This window comes from Aulonocara stuartgranti (assembly GCF_965226115.1).
Source record: "Aulonocara stuartgranti genome assembly, chromosome: 18".
Classification (NCBI taxonomy): domain Eukaryota; kingdom Metazoa; phylum Chordata; class Actinopteri; order Cichliformes; family Cichlidae; genus Aulonocara; species Aulonocara stuartgranti.
The window spans coordinates 23,547,531-23,572,451 of record NC_138954.1 but is presented as its reverse complement, the minus strand read 5'-3'; the positions used below and the strand labels follow the sequence as shown (position 1 = coordinate 23,572,451).

Below are 24,921 nucleotides of genomic sequence, written 5' to 3'. Positions count from 1 at the left end.
CATTTCTCTTGCTGGTGGACACCATTACTTTACTTCCTGAGTCTGAAGTGAACTGAGCGAAGCCACATTATAATGTTTTTTTTTTTTTTTAAATCTCATTTATACCTTATCTATTTGTTTTTCTTTTTGTTTTGTTTGGTCCCTTCTCTGCTTTTGTTTTCTCTGTTTTTGCTTTGTTTGTTTTTGTTTGTTTGTTTGTCTTTTTGCGGGGCGGGGGGGGGGGGGGGGGGGGTTGTTGTTGTTGTTTTTTGGGGGTTATGCTTGCTATGTGTATGGGTCCTGAGATGTTGTTTTGTGTGTGTGTGTGTGTGTGTGGGCAGAGACTGGTTCTCTGCAGTGTCTTGTCTAGTGTGGACCTGGTAGGGGGAGAATTTGGGTTGGGGGGTTGGAGGGTATAATGGACATACAACTGTTCTGAAATCAAGAGTGACTTTGCTGTTGCTAACTTTGTATGTCATTGTTGAAATCAATAAAACAAAGTTGGAATAATACACTGAACAATAATAAAGTATAGCTACCTTGGTATCATTGGTGTAGGACCCTCCATTACTATATATGGATATATATGGTATTAAACATTATTGTAAAATTATTTGCATGTAGGTTGTCTGGTGGGTTTCTATGCTGATAATTGTGTTTGTCTGTCATATTTTGGTCTAGTGTCTGACTTTGAAGAGGTTCAATGAGACAAAAGCAGATACGTCTGAAATGTTTAGAGCACAAACTGTGAAAACGATCTCTTTTGGATGGCTGCACTTCAGCAACACGCAGTCCAGATTCATTCAGTGTTGAGCATGTGAACAGTGCATGATCAAGGCGGAGACAATGTGACGTTAAGTGCAGGGTGGCCAATGGCAGCGTGTGCTTCCAGCCTATGGTCGTACAGTACATACTATGAGCTCTGCCTCCTTCTTCCTCTTGGTGCAGCGATGAAAGGAGATGAGACCGCGGATGTGCTATAAAACCGTTTGTTAGACCTGAGATATTTTACCGCCAGCAAGAAGCCTGGTGAGCCCGCACCTCCCCGCTGTTTTTGTCGAAGATAGAAAATATCTGCGTCAGAGGGGGACCTGAGTTAGCTGAGGGAGAGGGAGAGGGGGGTTTGTCGGCCCGCTGCAGTCTGAATCACCGGAGACTCGCCCCACCGCTGGTTAGTCGTCGACGTCGTTTGTCTGTGGACTTGCGCATCCTCTCAGAGGCAAAGAGCACCGGGAGGGGACGGGGGAAAGAGCCGTTTTTTGACTACCCTGCGCTGCTTGGCAGGGTATGCTAAAGAATGACCCAAAGGGACACACTGGTTCATTTGTTCGCTGGAGGGTAAGCCACATCAGTTTCCCCTATCAATGTTACCTAATTTGAAATATATATTTTGAAACATGACCCCCGTCTGCTTTATCTAGCTAACTCGCCATTTATTTTTTATTTTTTAAGGCAGCGCGTGCGTGCCCTTCCAACCTTGGCGGTTGTGCGTACGCGACTGTCAAAAACGGTTCTAGTTGAACTTCCGGTTAAGCTGTAAAATATGACCAGTGTCGCTGGAAAGCATTCATGTGAATGTGCCAGAAAGCGCATTCGAGCTCGTTATTCCCAGACAGCACAGAGCAGCTTGCCTCTTATTTCATCGTCCTTTAAATGCCGGCTGTTTCTGCACAAGTGAGAGCCTTTTATTTTGATGACAAGTGGAATTCATTTCCGGGCTCGTTGTAGCTTTCTCTGAATGACTTGACCAAATGCATCTGCAACAACAGCCATTGACGCTTATTTTTCTGCTGCTATGTTGTAATTTAAGAAGTAGTTGCATAATGCTCACCTATGTGGATCCAATTAAATTATTTCTTTATTGTATTCCCAAATGAAATGAACATTTACATCTAATCCATACTGAGACCCCCCCCCCCCCCCCCCCCCCACACACACACACACAATTTTTCTGTCGGTTCAGTTAAAGCATTAGATTACAGTCTTGCAGATATCCATCTAATCAAAAAAGGCTTAATTAAATGTAAAAAATAAAACACTTTGAAGTTTGTGTTGCGTAACTACTGGCTCTGGGTGGAAGTATGGTTTAAAGAGAAACTTACTGGTGAAATTTAATTTCTCTGCTGCTTTTCATTATGTAACAGAGCATTTGAATTTTGTAGTTCAAATCTTAAAGTTGAAGCTCACATGGTAGTAAAGCAATCCTTCTGATTCATAGTTGTGTAAAGAGGCCTGACAACCAGTTCATTAAGGACAATGAAAGCACAAATGTGACATTTAAGTGGATTGGCCCAGTATAGATTTTTGTTTTAATCCATTGTCTTTAGTTTTAGTTCACTTGTTAATTTTTTTTAATCTTCCCATTTAGTCTGTGACTTTCAGAATGGGTGATCCCACCATGCCACAGCACTTCTTTATGTCTCTTGTTATTGCTTTTAAATCTGAGAACTACCCAAGAGACTTTGAATCAGCTTTACCCAAAAACTTGAGCTGGAGGCCTCAGCCTAGTGCTGCCTCCCACAGCCTCGCATTAGAGAGGCACACATGCAACAGCCAGTGTTGCTGAGAAAGTAGGCCAAGGGTCACCGCTGCCTCTGAGCATGAATGTGGGTTGGTCTTTTGAAAGGTAAATATAGCTGGTGCTGCTCAAAAGAGACGGCAGCAAGAGGAATTCATTGCCAGGATGTCAACATATACTACCACACTGCCATGGCTTCTGTAACCTTTAGCCGAGTTCTATAACTTGCAACTGCAATCACCAGGAAGCACTTTTCAGCTGTGCGGTGGTTTGGTTTTGAAGCTTTGTCTATATGTGGAAAGCACTGAGCCTTTGGTGAATGCAGAGGGGATCAACAAAAATGACACTATAGCGTATGAATTATCAAATAATACACTAATTTATATCACATGAGATTTTTCCTGGTTTTGTGTGCACATAAACACGCTTTATCCCCATGGTTAGTGCAAAAAGGTCTCTGTAAATTAATTAATTTCAAACCCATTTGATGACTAAAAATAGGCTAAGTTTGACTAAATTAAACCTCACACTAAAAAACATAGTGTTTATTTAAATACTTTGAGAGGCCTGGTGATTTTCCTTTGGGGGAAGGCCAAAACCTGTTTGGTGGGCGCCAAAAATGTTTGTATGATGGAAAAAAACAGTCGTGATGCAGTTATATTTGCACACCTTGATGTGTTATGATATAAAGTGGATATACGTTTTTTGTATTTGTGACCAACTTGGTTTTTGTTTATGTTTATCAAGTGAGCTAAACAACGATCTAATTTGATGACTTCTTATTCTGGGCTTCTCAGGTGGCAAAACTCAGCAAATGAGCTGCGGTCAGTTTCTTCTGAAATGAATCATGAAACCAGCTGTTTGTTTTCATATGTCAGTATCTTGGATATCACAAAACCAGGTCACGGTGTGTGTATGTGCCCATGCTCACAGATAATTTGGGAACAACAGATTGTGTTTCTGTTGATTAGTGTTTCAAGTGACTCGGCTTATGTCAGTATAACTTGATTTTTGCTGTTTTTGTTGTTTTGTTTTTGGGGGGGACATATTTGGTGCCACAGCAAACTTTTTTCCTGGTCTTGCTTCTGTTCTATTTTGTCACTTTTTTCTCAATACTTGCTGCTTCTTTACTAGATGCGGTGGTACAGTGGGCGCCATTTTAACTTGTCCTCTGGAAGTGGTGAAGACCAGGCTGCAGTCCTCTTCTGTTACACTCTACGTCTCTGAGGTTCAGCTCAGCACAGTCAACGGAGCCAGTGTTGCCCGTGTTTCCCCGCCGGGGCCTCTGCACTGCCTCAAGTAAGGAGAAAGATTAGCTGTGCCTAATTGATATCCACTGAAATTAACATTATAAACAGTTATGATGTGGCTTCAATGTTGTCTTTTCTTGGTTTAAGTATTATTTTGTCCATTAGCTGGCTGCTTACATTTAAAAGGTCTGTGTGTGCGTCTCATATTATTGTAACTTTAATGTAATGAGTTATTTTCTTCTAATAAAATGACTCCTTACTGGAACGTTGCATCACTGCAATAACAAACAAAACTATGAAATGGCTCAGAAACACTGATAACAGATTTTTCTTGTTGCACAGTTCCTTTAATATGTGCACTGTAAGTTGCAAACTGATGTCAAGTTGCTTCAAATTGAAAATATTTTCTTCAGGAATGCTTGGGCTTTCCTGGGGAGTGAGTTTATTTGGATTGCCAATGCACTTCTTTTTCTTTCTTATTTTAATAGATGTTATTGTTGTTATTAGTGCCTTTTTTGTTTTTTGGTGGATTGTTTGTTTGTTTATTTTAGAGAGCAACTTTAACCGAGACAAGAAGATAAACATTTTGGTTTCAGTGGTTATTTTCTTTGACATCTGTAGACAAAATCAATAATTTAAACCTCATGTTGACCTTATAGCTCTTTTGTTGTTTTTGATACTTTCTCTCTGAAACTTATGTAAGATATCCACAAAGAATGGTTCATGTTTTTTAGGTGTGTTTTTTTTTTTTTTTTTTTTTTTTTTTTTTCTTCAATATAAATGTAAGTCATCTTGTCATTGGGCAGAGTGGAATTTTGTCAGAAAGATGAAGTAAGAGTGAGAGTAGAGGGGAACTCAGCATTTGCTTAGAACCTGCTGAAAGCTGATGTGGCTACTTGTAATGACCATTAACCACTGCAGGATTAGCAAGTAAATATTCAGCTTGCCTTTATAAATATGGACCTCTATTATTGTACCCTGGCAAGCTGCTATACAAGAGCATGTCAGAGAGCATGTCACTCTTACATAATGCATAAGTGTGTGGATGTGTGTGGAATTTTCCACTGCTGAATGGTGCCGTTAGTTATTTTGTAAATACCTTTATATTTGACAAGCCTCTTATGTTTGGTTCTGTATCACAGGAATATAAAATGCTTTTTATATTTAGAGTATTTATAATTGGCAGGCTACACAGGCAACATGCTGATCTTGCACTTTTGCAGTTCCCTAGGTTTTGTTTTGTCACTAGTGGGGTTAGCTATAACGTTCTTTAACAATGAGCCTAAAAATTGATTTGTTCTGACAGTAGGTCTGGGATGTTAGTCTGCTGTCAGGCAGTGCTCCTGTCAGGATTTTGTTTAATAACAGTTGACTAAGAGATTGCAGCTCATGTGGACATTGTTTTGGGCTCTGTGTCGGTGTTGTGGCAACATAAGTCAACTTCTTGTGTTGTCTTCAAAATAAGCAGCATCTTGCAGCAGAAGTACAGCAACACTATTTCATGGTACAGAGTGGAGAAGGATGAAAGCACGAACTGCAGCATAGCTAATGAGGGGGGTGGGAGGACACACGTCAAAGTGGGTCAACGTGCAGTGTGGTGCATGCCAAGATCCCTTTTAGGGCGGAGGACACCTTCACTCCAAATCACGTGTGTTGTCTGGTTTTAGACCCATTTCTTTCTAGAGGATGTGCCATTTGCTATAAATAATGAAGAATCAGATAACATAATGATTAATAATGAAATAATAAAATGAGGAAATCACATAAGTGGGGCAGAAAGGCAAAGTCTATAAATAGAATTATTTTTAGCTAATTAACTTCTTCCAGTAGGATCCGAGCTATGTCTTTTTTTTTTTTCTTATTGCTGGATTTTTTTATTTTTATTTTTTTTGAACATGTTTAAATTAACTTCATGAAACAAATCTGCTTAATCTGATTTGTGGTAATTATGAATTTACAACTGTTATTAAATGTGAAAACAATTTAGATTACGAGTTATCTTTAAACCATTCACTGTATAATATGCTCCAGTGTTTAAATAATGTACATGTTGTGTTTTGACTATAAAGTGAAATATTTCCTCATATGTTTGCTCTTTTGACAGGTTAATTCTAGAGAGAGAGGGACCCCGTTCACTCTTCAGAGGACTGGGTCCTAACCTTGTAGGTGTGGCACCTTCCAGGTATGTGCAGTATTATCTGCAATAATGTGGGAGTGTTGTGTGTTAAAACTGCTTTACGATTTCTTTAGGAATAACACAGAAACAGAGCCCAAAGTAAGGGAAATAACCTTCACTTCCATATCTTGCGTGTCATAAGATCATGAATGAGTAATTCATTTTTTTTTTATTTTTTTTTTTGCGTAAGAAGCAGTTAGCTAGCAGCAGTATCATCCGCACTAGCACTGCCCTGCTATCGGGTTAAAGGCATGCCTGTGTAATTTATTTTGACATGTTTAATCAAACTCTATGAGACAATGTTTCTGGGGGAAAGTCTTCAGGCTGTATTATGGGCAGCAGCTGAGCTGTTAAATTTAACTCCTGTGTGCTGTCTTATTTACTGCTGAAATACAGATAGTAAGTGCCTCAATCTGTCTACTGAGAATGGGTTGCCTGTCAACCAGTAGTATTAGTAGCGTCACATATACTTCAGGCCGATGTTGTTCTTCATCAGCATCACATAAATTCAAAAGTCTCAGAATCCAAAAGACAAATAAGGTTTTTTGATTTTTGTTGATTTATTAAAACGTTACAGTGTTATCAGCCATAACAAACTCATTATGACCAAGTCAAAAACTGAAGTACAACTTTGTTCAAAATGATGTATTGAAATATCATTCAACAGCAGTCATTTTTCTTTAAAGATTTCTTTTTAGTATTTGCAGACTTTATTTGACAGTACAGTGTAGAGGAGACACAAAAGCAAAGAGAGAATGGGGCAATGACACACAGGAAATAGTCTGGAGTGGACTCCAACCTGAGCCACTGCAGTGCCCTTCAGCATATTTCCCCCGGTTGTTCAGGTGAGCTGTAGTGTTGCCCAGTTGTGTGAACATTATATACAGTGACCTGATATTTATTTATTTATTTTATTCAGGCTTGCATTTTACACAGTGTAAAACAGCTCATATAAAATCTGCAGCCTTTATAACAAATAGTGAATGAACAGGCTCAGGCTGAAGTGGCACTTGGATATGCCTGGCCTATGTTGTTATCAGTAAAGCTGCCCTCATTTCCAAGTAGAAGAAGAAAACGACAACAAACAAACTACAATGTTCTCAAATATAACCCTCAAACATATTTGTAGAGCATTTGTTTTAATGCAAGAAATTACTTGGGCAATTTTATTGCTTTAAGCATTAAATAAATAAACAGAATAATTAAAATACATAATGTGGGACCTTAGACACTGTGGTTAAGTGTGATCATAGTAACCAGACTTTGCTCTTTTACTGTAACAGAACTGTTGAATTTATTCTCATTTAAGTCAATCCTCAATGTTCCACACAGTAAGAAAAGTAAGGAAGTATAAATGAAGAATGAATTATGTTGCAGGGCATTAGAAATTAATACATCACTTGTTTTATAAAGAATTACTGACCACTTTGAAATTTAATATAATCAGTGTGTTGTTTCCATGTTAATTTGTGATCAGAAAGTTGGCTTCATCAACCTTGGATCTTTAGTTTCATATGTTCTACAGTTTGTTCTATTTGCTTAAACCACAAAGTCTTAACACATTCAGGCTTAAATACAATAACACAAAGGAGCAGTGGGATTAATTGTGCATGCATAATATGCTCTCAAAAAAACTCTCAAAAGTAGCATTCAGATTTACGTATTCTGGCCTCACAGATGTTAGATGAATTTTATCTTCTGTTTTGTTATAGTTGACTAAAACTACGGAAATAAAACTAGACTGAATGAGAACTGAAGTGGTTTGAGTGCTCATAGAGCGAACTAAAATGGACTAAAACATACAGAATGTACCTTTTTTATTTTTAGGCTTTAAAAATGTGGTCACATTCGTCAACACAACTTGTCTCATGAGGCTTTGGCGCCTCTATTTATTGAGACTTGGAATGCCTACACAACTTTAAATTAGCTGCTTGAACAAAGTGTTGTTTATGTTGTGCTGACATTTTGCTCCTGACCCTTCACATTATTGGTTTTAAGGAAACTAAACACAAATAAATAAACAGCAAATAAAAACTAAAGCTACATATTTTTAGTCGATATAAACAGAAACATGAAAACCTAGAAACTAACTGAAAAAAGCAATACGAAAAACTCAAAATGGACAAAAAGTAAAAAAGCTATTCATCAAATATGACATTATAATTACTCTAGCATCAGATTTATGTTACTGAGGTATTTGTGGTCCTATGAATACAAGTGCTGATGCACATGGATGCAAGGTGCTCATTACCTGTGTATATAAATGCACACTGTACGTATGCTGAGCTCGAGCTGCTTCTCCTTATAAGGGTTCGTTTGACTGAAATGTTGCAATTTAATAAGTATGTAAGCAGTAAGTGAGACAAAGAGTACAGGACTGTAATTCAGTTGCTTTCACACTGAGGAATGTCTGAAATAATGGAAGACCAGGAATGTGCATGTAAACTTCTCTCAATCACAGCAGCAGCACAATGGAAATCTGTGCTTCAAATCTGTGCGGAAATGAGAAGGTTCCCTAATTCTTAGCTTATCTGCCCTAACGTCTGGATGGAGTCAATCAAATTCCCGTGAAGCAGCAGCAGCAGACGCCGGCCAGCTGTTACGCTTTCATCATGTGACAGCCACTGCTGTTGTTAAAATGAGGTTTCTAAATTAAGGCAGTTGTGTTTGTGTATAATCCCTCCCTGATCGTTCTAGTTCTCTGTAGTTACTGCTGTGTCACCGCCGACGTCTTCTTCCTTTTCTGGTTAGTTTTACGTATCGTCTGTGTCATGATTTCATGATACTCTTTCTCTTCTCGTGGGTCTTTCACTCTTTGTCTGCCCTTTAGGTCCATCCAGTGCATCTGTGTCTGTCAGTCCTGTGTTGTTGTACTGAAATGGCTGGCCATGACAGCTATAGGAAGTAGTGCTATAGGAGGATGTTATCACATAAGAGGTGAACCTGATGAACTCGCTGGCAAATTATGTGGTTTTCCACTGCTTTATAGACAGGATATGACAACAGGAAACATGGTGGTTAATAGTTAACCCATATATAAAAATAAATTAAAAAAACTACCTCAAGAAACCATTTTTAGGGTTCCACTGCTTTGTGTTTTGTGGGAATAAAGAATAGCTTTTAGCTAATTTTATTCACTTTGTTTTCATTCATAACCATTAATGTAGAGAAGCATATTAGGATGCAGTTTAAAACAAATTACATTGGCTGTAACGTGGTGAAATGTTAGTATAAATAATTTAAAATGGATTTATGAGCTGCTCTCATTATTCAGAGCAGCCAGATTCATTAGTGCTCACAGTACAAACAATACACTGATCAAAATGCCACCATTAGTGTCCGACAAAATAATTGTATATGCAGAATTGTAACAAGCGACTTTAGTATAATTGAATGAAACATCTTATTACTTTATTTATCAGCAGGCGGAGGTGTGAACTCCAGCGCTGTTGTCTGCTGTGGTATTTACGAAACGACACTCTGATGCTGCAAAGCCTCTGACACTCAACAGTCCACCGGGCATGCTGCTGGCGTTCATTAACAACACACTCGACCCGATTTCTACACAGCTTGCACCACGAAAATCTCTCTTTGCTCGTGAGCTGCATACATGCTTTCAGAGCCAATCATATCATTCGTCTGCAGAGCAGCGTGATTACATTTTGCATGCATGCTCTCAAATCCAGAACGAGGGCTGAGAGCAGAGGTCACGGAGTTTAATTCCAGTCAGTGTTGATTAAATCCTATGATTTCATTTATAGAAGAGCAGCTAGAATCATGGGAGGAAAAATCTGTTTCTAAAGCATGACATTTGTGCATGTGCACACTAGAGAGGCACGTATTTATCAGCCGAACATCAGTACTGATGTGTATTTGACTTGTTGGCTGTTATTGGCCTGTCAGCAAAGAAAATAAGAAATGCCATTTACCGACAGCAGTAGCCATTGTGCGCCTTTTTGTTCTGTGGTTTTATGTGCGAGAACTAGCTTCACAAATGTGTATAATGACATTTTAAATGGAGCACAAGAATTTAAAACACCGATTTTATTTATAGTGTTGTATAGTTTTAAAATTAGCTGAATTTACTGCATGTTCCCCATGTTCAGTTTGGGCAGTATTTAATTTTGTGCAACTGAAATGATGTGTTTGTACTTAATATAGCTAACTTGTTAATCATTTACACATTAAATAGCTCTGCAGGTACAGTCACAGCTAGTATGCTTTTGTTTTATATTTACTCCCTGGACACGTCATTAACTTCTTTCCTTTCCTGAGTCTTTTAGTAATTAAAGTTCTCTCTCTCTTCCGTTTTAATCGTCACACAGGGCGATATACTTTGCGGCCTACTCGACAGCCAAGGAGAAGCTTAATGGAGTGCTGGAGCCAGACTCTACCCAGGTGCATATGGTGTCGGCTGGGATGGCAGGTAATGATTGCTCCTTCCCCTCCCCCTTTCTGTCTGTCTGTCTTTTTTATCTGCCTGTCTGACTGTTTGTCAGTCTGCCTGGGCAGTGTTTCTTACTGATGGGTTTTATTTATAAAAAAAAGAAAGAAAAAGAAAAAAGAATTATTTAGTTTTTCTCTATCAAACAACTTTCATTATTTTTTTTATTTTGTACAATTTAAGTATCCCAGACACCACCCTTCCCCCAGACCTGACGCATGCTAAAGCTAACTGATAATGTCTGTTTTTAAGTCGGCATTACTTAGCTATTTCTTGTATAGAAATATTAATATAAACAATCATTGATTTATCAGAAAGCACAATTTAAGCCTCTTGGGATCGAAATAACCTTGATTATTGTGTATGTCGCGATGAGTTATTCATGTCTTAAATACTGCAGTTTCTACAATATTTCAGAGTTCATCCTCTACTTTAAGGGGACCTTGAATCTGTAAGAGGTGAAAGGTTCTTATCACATCTTTTATTACATATCAGCTTCTTTGCAAACAATCCTTTCTGTAACTAAACTGGGCCGATAATGCAGTATCTTATCTCTCCATGGTAGCCTTGATAGTCCCCGAATAGTTGAGGAGACAAATCCTGATATCAGCAGTGCCAGAATTTCATGTACCCATACCAGATGAAACATTTCAGGCTGCAATTCCCTAACTGCTGATCTGTATTTGGTTTTATCTGTTATACAAAAGAGAAAAATGTTACGGTCCTCAAAGTTTGGGTTGTGCTTTCCTCTTCTCTTAGCCCCGCTGTCCCTCATGTACTTCGTTAAAGTTTTTTGTTTTGAATCCCCTCCTCGCCCTTTTTTCCTCTCTTTTTTTTGTTTTCTGTTTTATTAAATTCTTTAATTTTGAGGCCTCTCCAGAGGACACTGTAAATGGTTTAACATCCCAGTTGTTACTTAAACAGTGTGGTCTGGGCCCCCCTCCCCTTTGCTCTGTGTGTGTATAGAGAAGAGAACACGGCCCCCAAAGGTCAACCGGGGCCCCTGGCACTCGGGCGGACACGTCAGGTAGCACCCCATTTCTTTACACTGGTATGATGAAAACCATGGTGATTTTTCTAATTAAATTCATAATGGTTATTCATTTTTAATGGTATTAGCATTGCTTACAGCAGGTGTTTGCTGCTGGTGTGTAGTTTTAGATTCATGATGAAGTTTATTATTCCTTAATCTTAACACACACCTCCCCCTCCCCTTTTAACGTGTTTCATCAATACATTAAAGCTAAAGTAATGACAGTTTTTGTTGTCAGCACAAACGAAATGCTAACCTTGTCACTGCCACAGAAGGCTGCACTCGGTGTGTTTTTCATTTTGTGTTTTGTCATCATTCATCAACACTGAGTGCTTCAGTCATTTCTTTCCAAGGAGAACTGGACTGATGGTATTTTCACATTTCACGTGTTTACTTGTTAAATTAGTTGAATTTCCTGAAGACAGTTAATTGCCTTAGCAGTTTAACCCCATCAGTATTGGCACCACTTAAAGATAAATTCATTATTGTGGATAAAATGCAGTGAAAACATACACATGTAAGTGATAAAACGGGAACACATCAACGCACATAGAAAGAGATGGACCTTGGTGTTTAGTCTTTTTCATACTTATAACAGTTGCATAAATTTCTCTTGTAAATCTCAAAGAAATGCAGGTAAGGATATAAATACAGTCTGACTGTTACCACGCAAGTGCTTAAAAACTAGCTTTAAAAATTTCAGATGTTTTAATGTGGACAAATTGTTGTGTCACTACACAAATGTTTTGCTATGATACTAAACGTATCCCTCTCTCGCTTTTTCATCTTTATTGTCTCTAAGATTATCAGTGCTTATCAGTAATAGATTTAATGCGGTGGTCAATGCCAAAACCTCAGGGACAGTTAATTGATACTGATGCTGTGAATTCGTGCTCAGTTTTATAAACTAACTTTGTGAAGTCGATGTCTTTTATAGCTTCACTGCTCCTGCAATGGGAACTTTTTGTATGCATTCAAATCCCATTTCTTTACTTAAGCTATTTTAACATATGAACTCATATGATCTGCTTCATAAGCACTCTCACTACTGTAATTCTTAGTGTGGTCTACCTGATATTTGTGGGAGTCGACTGTGATATTTTTGTTCTACAAAACTTCACGGCTGCAGTGCATGTGTGGAAGAACAGCTTTAGACTTCAGCAGTTAATCTAAAGCATGCTGCTGTCCCTGAATGTAGGTCAAACCCCTCAGGAAAAATTGCACAGGGATTATTTGAGTATTGAAGGATCATAATATACAACATGCGGCAGCGTTTCCATGTGCCTGGTGGCCTGCTGAGCCCAAGAACACACTTTTTGTTTTTAAATTTACATAAAATATAATCATTATTATGTTGTTAGAAAGTTAACACTTGAACAAATAGTCAAATATTGTGAGTTGATACAGTTTTAGACTAAAGATTAACTGCTCTGTGTCATTGAAGTAAATGGTGACTTAATGCACTCCCGCTGGTATAGCATGCGCCGTTTCCTCATCGAGGTAAAAGCTGGAAATAAAGTCCTGGTGGTCTTTCTCCTGTCACCCATATTCATGCACACATTCTGCGTTATGGTTGAAATATCGAGTGTATTATGCTAGCACACCACATCTGTAAGTTAAGGATTGTCCTTTTGATTTCCATCCATTATTTCATTGTCATCAGTCACTTCATTCTTATCACATATTCATACAAAGTTTCTTCATTCTCTTTATCCCTGTCACATAAAGTGTTTGAGTCTGTTACACTGAACGGCAAGGTTAGCATTTCCACCGGCCTCTTTTATTTTCAGACAAGGAGTTTAGGTTAAAAACTGATATTGGCTCAATGGTTATAAGGAATACCTCTCCAGTTTATTTTTTTTATGTCTTTGTGTTCTTGTGATTTTTAGCTTGCTCTCATGAGATAGAGCTGGAGGCTTGGATTGGTTTGGGCCTCTGATTAGTCGTCTTCTTTACTGCAAAAAGTGGGGATAAAGTAAAAGTAATAAAAATGTAACACAAATTAAAGCAGTTTAAAGATGGGTAAATTATACGGGTTGGGGCACAGAGTTGGGATCATAGTTTGGTGAAAGATGGGGGGTGGTATGAGTCCTTCACCCCCCATCTCTTCTCCATCTACTTCAGAAAGTGGGTTGATGTGGGTGGTTGGTGGGATTTGGGGTGGATGTGACTGCTGCTTGTGTGTGACTGTGGTACAGAAAAGCCTGTGTCTATTTTAGGGCTTTACTGTAAAGCTTTCACCCCTGCGTGATTGGGTGGGACATCCCCGCCATCTGAGCCCCCCATATCTGCAGGCTACTAGCTGCAGCGGGGAGGAGCTGGAGGAGCTTTGCCCCTCCCTCGTGAGTACACGCCATAGAAGCTACTTCATTCTACTTCCTCCTTTTTTTCTTCTTCCTCCTTTTGTTCTCCTCTTCTCTTCAACAGACCTGTGTAATCCTTTCTTCTTCATGCAGTTGCCTTAACATAGGTCTCTGCTGCATCGATACACTAGACGTGACTGAGGTCTCTTCATAGCCTTGCCCTGGTCTTAGCTGTTTTCTGCAAAAGGCCATGTTTTACTTCTCACTGGTACATCCGTTTAGCACAGACTTTTAAAGAGACTTTGTGTCATTTCGTAATGATACAAAGTGCAGATTAATTAGCTTTATACTATACACAGCAAGCTTTGCTTTACTGTACATTATCTAGCATTTCTACTGATCAAGAATAGTTGCGATCAGTTACAAATTAAGCTAACATCTACCAAGTGTGTTGGCAGGCAGATAGTGAAACAGGGTTTACTCACCACGATTAAAAAGTAACGGTTACACTTTAGACTTCCTAGCAGTGACTTTCCACTAGTAAATAATTAAAGAATCTCCTTTAGACAACATTTTTCTTCACTATGCGGTAGTTGTGCTAGCTGTGCTAGTATATGGCCTACAACCTGTCTGTAGTGTCCAGTCAAGTTAACCACTGGTTCATATTAGAATAAATATAAAGAACGTGTGTTTTTAGGGACCAAGACTAAATGAGCATTGCTAACCATTGTAGAAAATCTAGAGACTAATCAAAGCTAAGGGTCAAACCTATTGTGTTGTGATGTTTATTTCTGTATGGGTAGATTTGTTTGTAAACACTGATTAAGGTGATGTGTGTAATGCTATGTTAATAAAAACGTTTGAGGATAAGTTCTAATTACAAACTCTTATTCATTTATCAGCCACATGTAAAGGCCTAAAATGAGTTTGCTGCTTGCCTACATTTGCTGCTGTTTGCAGTTAGTTTTTATCCAGATCCATACATAAAAAAAATATCTAGACAGTCATAGCTGAAAGCTGCTGCCTTCATGCACTGTTATCTGAGATCTTTTACTTCAAAAGGAGAACTGTTTACCTGTTGTTTATATGCACTTGAGTAGCATTTCATATGAAGAGGATCAATAAGTTAACAGATTAGATGTTTTTTGTGTCTGTAACTCAAAATATTTTTAAAAAATTCAGATTTAATTGTTATACTGTTGTCTGAATTGATGATATCGATGTATTTTACGTAAGACTTGTAATGAGATTCATTTAAACACCTCAGCCAGTTGATCCTGTTTCCTGAAGTGCTTTCTCACTGTATTTGTACTGTGTAGCTTAATCTAGTTTATTTTAATGTGTTCTTACAATGAGTGTCTCTGCCTGTGTCTGAACCTCTGACCTCTTCTAAATTTGCCAGGGTTCACCGCCATCACAGCCACCAATCCCATCTGGCTGATTAAAACCCGTCTGCAGCTGGACTCCAGGTGAGGAGGATTTTTCTGATAAGTGTAAAAATGATGGAAAAATGCGTTGTTAAACTAATGAGAGTAAATTATTCTAAAAGTTATTTAATTTTAATTGAAAGTGTCTGTGTGATGGCAGGAATCGTGGCGAGCGGCGTATGAGTGCTTTTGAGTGCATACGACGAGTGTACCAGATGGATGGCTTACGAGGTTTCTACAGAGGTATGTCAGCCTCATACGCTGGCATCTCTGAGACTGTTATCCATTTTGTCATCTATGAAACTATCAAGCGAAAATGGCTTGAGTACAAGGCTCAGGCCAGCATGGACGAAGAGGAGGAATCTGTCAAAGATGCCTCTGACTTTGTGGGGATGATGCTTGCAGCTGCCACCTCCAAGACCTGTGCCACCTCCATCGCCTATCCTCATGGTAATCTTCTCACTCACTTTCATATGTTGTAGTCAAAGGATAAAGGTCTTAATATTTAATACTTCTATTGTACCCTTCCTCATACTAGCTGTGTCCCAAAACATAGGCTGCATCCTCCTGAGGCCGCAATTGTAGACCAATTATGTCACAGCGACGCAACGAAGGCTGTCCCAATTCGTAGACTCCTCCGAATGCGGCTGATAAATGCGTCCTCCTTTTCCCCAGATTTGAAGGATGGGTCGGCTGTATCCTTCGTTCATCGCGCAGCCCAGCCAGTTCCAGTTTCCAAATATGGCGGCAGCTACTTAGTTTTAATATTACTCTTATTATACCTTTCTGGGTCACAAAATAAACTTTTAACATATTTTCAGGCGAGAATGTAGCTGTGTAAACCTCAAATATCTGCTTGGTTTATCAAGACATCACATATTTGCAAAAGTGCTCTGACATTTTTGGAGATCTCTGTTACCCACCAGATCGATAGCTAGCCGGGGGTTAAATAAAACTTATAAAAACGTATAAACTTTATTAATCCCTCGGGTGGGTTCCTCTGGAGTTTTCACACAGCTGAATAAACAAACAAACAGAAAACTGATTAAACAGAAGTATGAGATGGTCAAGAATTTACGGCAGTGCCCTGTTATATTTTAGATAGCAAGGAGCAGACGGCTGAGTGTATTAAACTCCACCGAGACAGCGGTGACACAAATCTGAAGGCTAGACCGTCCTATTTCACAGCCTCCGAAGGATGTGACCTAGGTTTTGGGACACAGCTACTGTTTGTGGTTCAGCCTTAAGAATATTTATTCCCAGCAAAGAAGTAATCTTTACAAATGGATCCCGAGGGCAGACTTTTAGTTCAGTAAATTTCAGCACTTACAACTGAGGCGGATGTGTAAATAACAAATGCATAAAGTTAATTATCTATTTATGTTTTTAGTTCTTTTATTTTAAATAGTTTCCAGTTGTTGGAACCAAAATAAGAACCCTGTTTTTAACATGCTGTAAATTAAACATGCAGTCTGTACCATTACTCAAACAGGGGGCAAAAGCTGTGGTCACTGGGAATTATTTTCAGTCTTGGACTAATATTGGATGGTTATATACAGTGGGGCAAAAAAGTATTTAGTCAGCCACCGATTGTGCAAGTTCCCCCCACCTAAAATGATGACAGAGGTCAGTAATTTGCACCAGAGGTACACTTCAACTGTGAGAGACAGAATGTGAAAAAAAAATCCATGAATCCACATGGTAGGATTTGTAAAGAATTTATTCGTAAATCAGGGTGGAAAATAAGTATTTGGTCAATAACAAAAATACAACTCAATACTTTGTAACATAACCTTTGTTGGCAATAACAGAGGTCAAACGTTTACTATAGGTCTTTACCAGGTTTGCACACACAGTAGCTGGTATTTTGGCCCATTCCTCCATGCAGATCTTCTCGAGAGCAGTGATGTTTTGGGGCTGTCGCCGAGCAACACGGACTTTCAACTCCCGCCACAGATTTTCTATGGGATTGAGGTCTGGAGACTGGCTAGGCCACTCCAGGACTTTCAAATGCTTCTTACGGAGCCACTCCTTTGTTGCCCGGGCGGTGTGTTTTGGATCATTGTCATGTTGGAAGACCCAGCCTCGTTTCATCTTCAAAGTTCTCACTGATGGAAGGAGGTTTTGGCTCAAAATCTCACGATACATGGCCCCATTCATTCTGTCCTTAACACGGATCAGTCGTCCTGTCCCCTTGGCAGAAAAACAGCCCCATAGCATGATGTTTCCACCCCCATGCTTCACAGTAGGTATGGCGTTCTTGGGATGCAACTCAGTATTCTTCTTCCTCCAAACACGACGAGTTGAGTTTATAGCAAAAAGTTCTACTTTGGTTTCATCTGACCACATGACATTCTCCCAATCCTCTGCTGTATCATCCATGTGCTCTCTGGCAAACTTCAGACGGGCCTGGACATGCACTGGCTTCAGCAGCGGAACACGTCTGGCACTGCGGGATTTGATTCCCTGCCGTTGTAGTGTGTTACTGATGGTGACCTTTGTTACTTTGGTCCCAGCTCTCTGCAGGTCATTCACCAGGTCCCCCCGTGTGGTTCTGGGATCTTTGCTCACCGTTCTCATGATCATTTTGACCCCACGGGATGAGATCTTGCGTGGAGCCCCAGATCGTGGGAGATTATCAGTGGTCTTGTATGTCTTCCATTTTCTGATGATTGCTCCCACAGTTGATTTTTTTCACACCAAGCTGCTTGCCTATTGTAGATTCACTCTTCCCAGTCTGGTGCAGGTCTACAATACTTTTCCTGGTGTCCTTTGAAAGCTCTTTGGTCTTGGCCATGGTGGAGTTTGGAGTCTGACTGTTTGAGGCTGTGGACAGGTGTCTTTTATACAGATGATGAGTTCAAACAGGTGCCATTCATACAGGTAACGAGTGGGGGACAGAAAAGCTTCTTACAGAAGACGTTACAGGTCTGTGAGAGCCAGAGATTTTCCTTGTTTGAGGTGACCAAATACTTATTTTCCACCCTGATTTACGAATAAATTCTTTACAAATCCTACCATGTGAATTCATGGATTTTTTTTTTTTTTTTTTTTTTTTTTCTCACATTCTGTCTCTCACAGTTGAAGTGTACCTCTGGTGCAAATTACTGACCTCTGTCATCATTTTAAGTGGGGGAACTTGCACAATCGGTGGCTGACTAAATACTTTTTTGCCCCACTGTACGGCACCAGGGACTCATTCAGAAAAAACATGTTATGCCAAAGCTGAGTGCAATGTTGTGGATTATTTATATTTTGTAATTGTTGCACAATAAACATGAAGCTCTATCGCAAAATGTAGAAATAAATATAAGGCTTTTCTGTACTTGGACAAGATTTAGACTGTAGTTAGTCTGATAACTGGTTTAGTTTTTTCTTGCCATTTGTTGGTACAAATGGAACATTATTAGTATTTTTAAAGGATAGGTGAAACGTATTAGATTGGAAATCATTAGTATCCTGTCTTAACTTTGGAGAAATTCAACTTGGTGTGTCTCATGAATGGGAAATTACACAACACTCAGAGGCAAAGCCTGACAGAGCCAGTAGCCAGTAGAATATGTAACTCAAGTTTCTTCTTCTTCTCTAATTGCAGAGGTGATCCGCACACGACTACGAGAGGAAGGCAGCAAGTACCGCTCCTTCTTCCACACTCTGCTCACAGTACCCAAGGAAGAGGGATACCGGGCGCTGTACCGCGGCCTAACCACTCATCTCGTCAGACAGATTCCCAACACGGCCATCATGATGTGCACATATGAGGTGGTGGTCTATCTACTTGGCTGTTAGCCTATCGTGAATGTCTCTGCTCTGTTTAAACATGGAGACCGTTAAGTGACTGAGAAAGATGACCTTTTGCTGGAAACAGTGGCTATGAAACGTCAAAATGAAGATTAAAGGAAACCCGAAGACACAACTCAAAGTTTATGCAGTGTTCAGTGGACTTAACAGAAAGGATTTAGCTGGCATCCTTCTCTTTAGACAGAAGATAAACTTCTTTTTTTTTTTTAAACTTTTGTAGAGATACCGTGGGAGGAGAGTGCTTGGAGGCAATTCAACTTGACAAGACAGATGGAAACTAAATGTAGGTCACTTTGAGTAATCCAAAAATCTCTGTTTGGTATGTTTAGTCTGCACTTGCCTTAGTGCTGTGATACCCCGGTACGATTAACTGACTAGCAGCTGAGGCAGAATGTTAGAAGGAAAGTTCGTATGATGTAAAGACGTCCCCTGAGCCACACACTGTTGCACTACAGAGAGCGTGGCTTCAAGCATTCTCCTCCTATGTCCCCTAGAGGGCCTGAATCTCACACACAGCCATGCAGAAACTGGCCAAATACAATGAAACACAATGATGAGCTTGTGATAGTGACTGTCACTTGAGCACGTGACTGTGACACTAGTCAGTGTTGATGAAGACTATGTCAAAACGCTGGCCTCCATTCAGTGTTTTATTCCTCTGTGACGCAGTGCCTGGTGGTGACATGTTTTTGCTGAAGGTGGCCTTCACTGTTTCAGTGTCGCTTGTTTGTATCGTCGTTGTTCACAACTACCACCCAGCTGAAATTATTTAACTTGTTAGGGGCATGAAGCATGGGCAAAGGTATAAACACGATAAATCTGGGTGTTGATTGGGATCACTTTCTTTGAAATTGTGAGTTTTTAGTCTTAGGCGGTCTTACTAGTGCACTATTTGGTAAAAATTGAAATCCGATTGTTTCCAAGGCCAACTTTTGTCTCCGGTCACTGCTTAGGGCTTAAAAATCTTGGATAAAAACACGAGACCAACGTGTCCTGTTTCTGATGTGAAGCATGCAACACAACAAAAGGTACCAAGTATCTTCTATTAGCGTTGCTACTTGAATATAATGTGACGGTTCGGGGAAATATTGGAGTCGGAGCAGAGTGATGGAGTTTTATCACCCCATAGCCTGTTTGTACGTGAGTGTGTCTTTATGTTTGTGTGTGTGTGTTTGAACAATTTACATGATCTGTGTGTCCGTGCATTTGCAGGCCTTTGCGCCTGCATGTATAATAAATAATAACTACTCCAGATCTCCCTCCACTAACTATTAATCCTGCAAGACACTGGTTTGGAGTACGGAGAATCTCCTTTATGATACTGGGAGCTTTCATTCCCACTTTCATTCCAGTGCTTGCTTCCAGTGGCTTCCAACCGACCCGATAACATGCACTTTTGTGGCCTTTTAGGCTTGTGCTTTGCATTTTTATTGTGTGGACAGGTTAAACTTGTACATTGTAAAGGAAAAAAAGTATTACTGTATATCAAAATGGTATTTTGCGCAACTGTTCCTAGAGCAGATCTATTGTACAGTTAAGAGTTGTCTGTAGTTGTGAAGGATGTCCACATGTTTGTAAATAATATAGATACTGTGTATGCATATCAAATTTTTTTCCTTTTTTTCCCCACCCTTAGACCCGTTTCTGATCATGCTGTAGTTTGCATTAGCAAATGATTGTTTTCATGGCTTTGACATGAATATTGATGTTGCTTGACTGATTTTTCTTGTGTTTGTGTGTTGCTGTAAGCTGTCGCGCTTACACGTAGTTTCCAAAAGCTGCTCAACCAATACAAAATGTAAGCATATGAGCCACAGTATTGTTTTGTCCTCCATCAAAGTGTTCCAGTTTGCAACGTTTGGATGTTTCTGTCATTTGGTCTGTTTACATTGTTTCGTACCTTCTATCAGATTTTGTTTGGTTCTCCTCAGTTTTTTTTTTTTTTTTTTTTTTTTTAAGAATATAAAAATGGAAGTTAATTTATTGTGAGCTTAAAAACTGGAATCATCTTTCTGTGATGGTACCATTGCTGCGTAGGATGATTACAAATTTTGTTACGGGAAAGGTTTATTGGTGAGACTGTGAAGTTGCCCGTTTAACTGACCACTTGAAGAGGTTCACGAAAAGATGACCTTTTGGTAAAATTTGGCACTTATTATCTTTCAAATTGTGTTTAAGCTTTAATCAGAATTTCCCTTGCATACAGAATTATGTCAAGTTTAACAAAGCACTGTGCTTTTCCCCAAAGTATTTTTCTCCAGTTAAAAGAAAAGAAAATCTAATAATTGATGCATTGTGTTCTTGAACACTCATTTCCCTCATTTGAGTTGCAGCATCATTTCAGAGGCAAACTGAAGTGTTGTAACTTGTTATTGATATTTAGTCTCCACTGAGTTGCAGCCCCTCCCCCTAATTAAACAAAACAAATCAAAACATGCTAACCAATTTTAACATCCCATGTTTTTCCTAAAAACACTAACTAGCTGTTTTTCTTCAGACAACTGGACAAACAGTGCAAACATTTACATTTTGTTACCTCTAATTTCAAAGGCTGAATGCAATTTATTGTCTCTAGCCTGTGTGCTCGGTCAGAATGCAGACTCAAGTTGGGTTTACTGAAAACCCAGCTTGAAGCTTGTTCTTTTCCAGTTCAGTCATGAAAATGTTTGTTTTTGTTTTTTAAAGCAAAATTAAATAAACATTCATTTGCAACTAAACCTGTATCTATTGTTTTGTTTTTTGTTAAATTTCTTGTACTAACTCCAAAAAGCATCTGTCGTGGGACGCTTTCATTCATGTGGATGTTTCTGTTGTCTTTGGATTATATTATCCTGGAACAACAGGTGATAGGTCAGAACTCTTTGGGCCTCTTGAAGGGGAAACTACATGATATTAGGCAGGTGATTATATGCACCACTTCAAAAATATTAGCTTAAAAATATTCCCATTCTTGTTTGAATGTCTTGTTTTGGGGGGGAGGAAACGTGTTCAGTTTTGTAAACAAAAATATCTAATTAGCGAATCACATGGCAGCAAATTAATTCATTTAGGTATGTAGACATGATCAAGACTACCTGCTAAAGTTCAAACCGAGCATGCGAATGGAGAAGGAAGGTGATTTACATGATTTTGATCTGAGTATTTCAGAAACTACCGATCTACTAGGGTTTTCCTGCACACCCATCTCTCGGGTTCACAGAGAATTCTCTGGAAAAAGAAAATATCCAGTGAGTGGCGGTTCTCTGGAAGAAAATGCCTTGTTTGGTGTCAGAGGAGAATGGCCAGACTGCAGGGGGGGTAAAAATAACTCAAGCACTTTTTACCACCACTCCTGAAAACTGAGGCAATAGTTCACAAGGACTCATCAAAACTGGACGTTAGAGGATTGTAGAAAACATTCAGATGGCAGTGTAAGAATTTGGCAAAAAAAAAAACAACAACAACATGAAAGTATGGATCAATCCTGCTTTGTATGGATGATTCTGGCTGTAATGTAATCGCATGTAAAGGTGTGGGGGATATTTTCTGGATGACTCAGGCTGTGCATTATTTAAACACCACAGCCTGAGTATTGTTACTGATCATGTCCATCCCTTTATGATCACATTGTACCCATGTGCTGGTGGCTGCAGGACCATGTCACAAAGTTCAGATCACCTCAAACTGGTTTCTGGGGAAAATAGATCAAAGTCTCAGAGGAATGTTTCCAGCACCTTGTTGAATCTGTGCAATGAGGAATTAAGGGAGTCCAGTGCTAGCAAGGCGTACTCAATGAAGTGGTCGCTTTGTGTATAACTTTTATAGAAAAAGGATCATGAAGGCACTGGGGCAGGGGTGCCCAATCCCAGTCCTCGAGAGCTACCGTCCTGCAGCTTTTAGATGCATCCCTACTCCAACACAGCTGAATCAAATGGTTTGATTACCTCTTCAGCATGCCATCGTGTTTGGCAAAGGCCTGATAACAAGCCATTCATTTGATTCAGCTGTGTTGGAGTAGGGATGCATCTAAAAGCTGCAGGATAGTAGCTCTCGAGGACTGGGATTGGGCAGCCCTGCACTGGGGAATACTCCGTCAACTGTTTGCATTTACCTATTTTCACCGCCAGGGGGAGCTAAAGTTCTTCCGATGGAACTGATCAGCGCACCGTTCAGTTCTTTAATATTATATTTCTGTTTCATGTCATGAATAATATATAATTTAAGTGATTTAATCCCACAGTGTAAAATAAAAAGAACATAATCTCTTCTATCCATCATGCTGAGGTAGATTCGACTCCGCACATATCCTGACAAAAGTGTCTATAAAATGTACGTAAACGATGATTGAAATAATCCATCTTCGCACTCGCTGGTCGGAATAAAGAAAGGCCCAAAGACATTAGTTTCTATTGATTCTGTACCGTTTTTCTATTTGGGCTATTCAGCACAACTAGCACAATCACACGTGGCCCCTTTTTATGAGTGGATGCAGATCGATCAGCCCTCCTCTGATTTACTTACACAAAATAATGTGACTCGAAGTTACCGCAGCGGACCACATCACTTTTGCGGTGAAATATCTTAATTGACTTCCAGTTAACAGCCTGCTGACCTGTTTGGTAATAAACATTCAGATGGAAACCACAATACAAGAAATCACATGAACCATGGGGGTAGCGATGCCTTCACAAACAGTGAGAAATTTAGAGAATATGTTTGCAAATTCATCTGCAAAGACAGTGTGCTCCGGAGATTTCATAGCACATATATAATGCTTTTTCACATTATGTGTCATATATGTATGTAAACTATATATACTACATTACAGTATAATACATATATTAAACGTGGATTAAGGTTTCACACAGTGAGTGTTTCTGGGTAAAGCTTCAGATTCTTTTTTCCTTTAGATATCACCATGTCATACAACCTGAAACTCACAAGGGGGCAGTTATTACGTGTAGGAACCAAGTGACTCACTTTTCTAAACGCTGAAGTGGCAGCAAGTATCCTCTTAAAGAGAGGAGCTCAAATGGCTTTAACGGCATTTGAAATTTCAGTACAAGTTCAGTTTACAGCCTGAGTGGCGTAATTATTTCGAAGGACACGTCACAGATACGATTTAAACTGTTTTTATAAGTGACACAATGAACTGTGTCAGTAGTGGGGTTTGCCATCGTTTATCATGTACTGCCACTTCGGGATTCCCACTTTACGAGCAGCTTTTGAAAGCACCATCTTGACCCAATCGCGACAAAGCAGAAAGCTGCGTTGTGGCTGAAGCGACCAATCGGCGCTCGTTCTGTGGAGTAAGCGGACTCTGGGTGCTTGGCTACCTTGATGTGTCGAGCTCCTGTTTACTACAACAAAGAAACCGTCGCTTAATCGCCAAAAACATTGGTAACAGCGCTGGAATAACGCTGTTGTCGTCAGCGGAGGAGGCGAGGTACTTCGTTTCTTCGTATCCCGCAGAGATTTCGCCCGGGAAAACTATCATTTGTGGACTGATTGAGGACAGGTCGGTGAGTGTTATCCCCGTGTATCCTGGACCGCCCGCAGGATTTGGGTTTCCTGCATGCGAGCAAAATGTGAGGTTTTTCTTTATTACGTGTCATCAGCTCTCTTTGTACTGTTGACTGATTGCACAAGTTTACGTAAAAGTACCACAATTTAAACTTATAGTCATTGCTGTAGTTCAGTCGTGTGATAAAGTTTCCTCTGTTGCTCCGCGGTGCAGTGACATCTCAGGGTGCATGAATTCACCTGAGTGTCCACATCTTGCCATCTCACCTCCTTTGACATCATCGCAGAGTGCAGAGATGGAAAGAGTGACACAGATGATATCTGTGTTGCCTGTCTGTGTGTGACAGAGGGGGAGATTAGTGTAGGTCATTAAATGAGTACATGTACATGGTTGAAATGACAATAAAAGCCTCTTCACTTGACTTGACTTCACTTGACTTGAGTGATCAACATTTATATTAACGCAGTAGGTAATTGTTTCAAAATTC

The 24,921-nt window shown here is 39.6% G+C and overlaps 2 protein-coding genes across 7 annotated transcripts in view; both read left to right on the top strand.

Annotated features, from left to right (window-relative positions):
- Nucleotides 1-887: 887 nt before the first annotated feature.
- On the top strand, nucleotides 888-21,648 carry slc25a36a (solute carrier family 25 member 36a). Its single transcript, XM_082512906.1, has 7 exons — nucleotides 888-1,317; nucleotides 3,632-3,796; nucleotides 5,852-5,929; nucleotides 10,249-10,349; nucleotides 15,106-15,172; nucleotides 15,291-15,580; nucleotides 18,726-21,648. Exons 1-7 carry the CDS (start codon nucleotides 1,277-1,279, stop codon nucleotides 18,917-18,919), a joined length of 936 nt encoding a protein of 311 aa, XP_082369032.1. The 5' UTR covers nucleotides 888-1,276; the 3' UTR covers nucleotides 18,920-21,648.
- A 2,499-nt stretch (nucleotides 21,649-24,147) lies between these two features.
- Nucleotides 24,148-24,921, top strand: part of LOC309693308 (SPRY domain-containing SOCS box protein 4-like) — an 81,961-nt gene continuing 81,187 nt past the window's right edge. For 2 of the 6 annotated variants that reach the window (XM_082512401.1, XM_082512403.1), the window contains exon 1: nucleotides 24,148-24,428. The gene's annotated coding sequence lies outside the window, so the exon portion shown is untranslated. Of the gene's footprint in view, nucleotides 24,499-24,921 lie in introns of all 6 variants that reach the window. The other 4 variants (XM_082512408.1, XM_082512402.1, XM_082512407.1 and 1 more) reach the window with 2 other exon arrangements.

Excerpts from the sequence above, each read along its gene's own strand:
- slc25a36a (XM_082512906.1), top strand. The coding sequence starts at position 1,277 with ATGACCCAAAGGGACACACTGGTTCATTTGTTCGCTGGAGG. Across the intron at positions 3,797-5,851 it reads GGGCCTCTGCACTGCCTCAA|GTTAATTCTAGAGAGAGAGG; the intron begins GTAAGGAGAAAG and ends CTCTTTTGACAG. Across the intron at positions 5,930-10,248 it reads GTAGGTGTGGCACCTTCCAG|GGCGATATACTTTGCGGCCT; the intron begins GTATGTGCAGTA and ends ATCGTCACACAG.